Here is a 2,646-nt window from a genome sequence, read left to right on the forward strand (position 1 = left end):
ATGGCTGACCCCCAAATTGTTATCACTTTTCTCTAGTGACAAGTCAGATATCACACTCCAAACCTCACCAACGTCCCTCTCGTGCCCTGGCATATTGCACCTCCGAACTCGTCTCTCTGTCACCTGTCTCTGCGGATCCGGAGCGCGTTGGAGGAAAGGTCAAGCATTCGACATGTCTGTTACAGTCTGCCCTAGCGAAATATTAGGGGGATCAACCCCGCCAAAACGTTGACACTAACACCGTTCAGCCGGCCCCGCTTTTTACCCTTCTCCAGTCCTTTCTCGGGGGGAAAGTTCTCTTCTAGAATCTTTCCCGTTCGAATCATTCACCTATTTTAAGAGGCGGCCTGTATCCAACAACAACAACAACAACAACAACAACAACATCTTGGGCGGGTGGTAGATATCTTATTCAGTTCTTATTTACCAACCCTCCCCCACGCCGTAGATAGTTGGACAAAGAAGCCTCATTGTTTCCCCTGGCGCCATGACGTTATATTCGCTACCCCGATTCTATACATATCAATATACCACTTATAATGGGGGAAGGCCAACCCCAACCCCCATGGTATGGAGAGGAGAGGAGGGAGTTTGGAAACGCGATCGGTCTTGGTACACAGGGCATTGCTGAAAGGTTTAAGCGCATCTATGGCGTGCATGAAATGACTGACAGGGATTTTCATGGTAACCACAAAACAGGCACAAGCAAGAAGGGGGGAGGGGGTTGGAACACACACACAAGTGCCACATTGGGAAACCCGGCCGTTCCTCATAGGTTGAAACTCGCATCCGCGTCCTCTCATTGCGGATGGGGTGGGTTTGTAAGATGGCAAGTTTTTTTCTTCTTCATTGTTCTTCTTTGTCGGAGTTTGATGTTGTTCTTCTTCTTCCCCGCGGTATTCGTTACCGTACCTTTGGTGGTGGATAAGGGTGAATTGAATGCCGGGAAGCCGGAGGAAACCCCGCCTTTCTTTTTGGAGGTCATGAAGTGGAAATAGTGCAAGGATATGAAGAAAAAACAACGCAACCCCGCCCTTATGTATGCTGAGGCTCTTGGTAGGCTGGTTTTGGTTGGTGTTGGGCATATCGCGATCGGATTTTTCTTGGCCAGAGCAGGTGTATGTTCAGTGTTATGGGGTTTATGCGGGAGATTGACGACAGAGGGAGGAGGGGTTCATATTGGATCAATTGATAGGTGTATGATAGAGGGGCAATTCCAATGATGAGGTAAGAAGAGATGGTGATACCTGACATATGATGATGGTAGGTGATGGTGGTGGTGGTGGAGGATGAGAAATCGCGCGCGCCGCGTGTAACAAGGGCGGCTCTGTCATATGCTTTTTTTTTCTTGTTGCGTCTCTCGCTTGATGGGTTGTTGCCTTGGTAAAGTATGCTTGAGGTGGACACCTGGCTACCATCATCCCGGCCATGGGGGATGGGATGGGGAGAGAGGAGAGGGGGGTGTTGCCTCCTCTAAGCCGAGCAACGACCGACTGTGTTGGTTGGATACGGTAGTGGGATGTGGTGAGGAGACAAAGAGTGGGTTTGACTGCCGGTTGACCGTTGGCGTTGTACTAAAAGGGGAGAGTACTATCTCGGTTTGCTGTTGCGTTTTCTTTTTCTCTTTTCCTCTCTTTGTTTTTCAAGATAGTTTCTTGAACTTTTTGTTTACCCAAGACATCCATCTGTTGGAGCATCAACACCACACCACCACCCATCACCAACCTTCCCGCCCTCACCACAGCCAAAATGTCCCACGTGACCCCCCACTGGCCCCAACCCTCCCACCCCACCATCCAACAAGTCATCTACGCCACCGACGACACCTCCTTCACAACCAAATCCCTCTCCCTCATCACCCTCCCCCCCTTCGGCCTCTTCGCCAAGCTAGACTTCCCCCCCTGCACCCCCGCCCCCTCCCCAACCTATGCTACTGTCCAGTGCGGGATCAACTCCCACCTCAACCTCAACTCTGACCTCCTCTACATCAACCACTCGTGCGACCCCTCCCTCATCTTCGACACCACCAACCTCGTCGTCATGGCCGGACCAAAAGGGCTCAAAGTCGGGGAGGAACTCACCTTCTTCTACCCCTCGACTGAATACGCCATGGCCCAGCCGTTCGACTGCTTCTGTGGAAGCAGCAGCTGTAAAGGACGGATCAGCGGCGCGAGGGATATGAAGCCTGAGCAGCTGGAGGGTATGTTTCTCAACGCGCATATTAGGGAGCTGCTGGGGATGAACGGGACAAAGGGGGGACAAGATGATGAGACCGCAAAGGCGCTGAGGGAGGTTGTCAGGGCTGCCGAGCGGGCTTTGGACGGGTACTTGGCTGCTAAGGCTGGTGCTGCCGGCAAGGGGGAGGAAAAGAAAATCAATGGGGTGAAGAAGGTTTTGAACGGGGGTTATGCCAACGGAAACGGGATCGAGATTGAGGCTGAGGGGCTGAGGGCCAGGGGAACGACGTCACGGGAGCTGAGCGGGGAGATGGGGGGTGATACGAGGGCTTAGGTTGGGGGGATGGGAAGAAAATGAGGGACGGGGGGACAGGCTGGTTTTAACACGGCTTGTTGTTTCTTTTGTTTTTCTTTTGGATGAGTGAAAGAGAGGATGTCCAACATATCCTTGTTTTGTAGTCGCATTTTG

The 2,646-nt window shown here is 52.1% G+C and overlaps 1 protein-coding gene across 1 annotated transcript; it reads left to right on the forward strand.

Annotated features, from left to right (window-relative positions):
* Window positions 1-1,749: 1,749 nt before the first annotated feature.
* Window positions 1,750-2,511, forward strand: PODANS_3_7680 (uncharacterized protein; the record flags this gene model as incomplete). Its single annotated transcript, XM_001909536.1, has 1 exon — window positions 1,750-2,511. The coding sequence occupies one exon, from the start codon at window positions 1,750-1,752 to the stop codon at window positions 2,509-2,511; it is 762 nt and encodes a 253-aa protein (XP_001909571.1).
* Between the last annotated feature and the right edge of the window lie 135 nt (window positions 2,512-2,646).

The sequence above is a fragment of the Podospora anserina genome, chromosome 3, assembly GCF_000226545.1.
Source record: "Podospora anserina S mat+ genomic DNA chromosome 3, supercontig 2".
Classification (NCBI taxonomy): Eukaryota; Fungi; Ascomycota; class Sordariomycetes; order Sordariales; family Podosporaceae; genus Podospora; species Podospora anserina.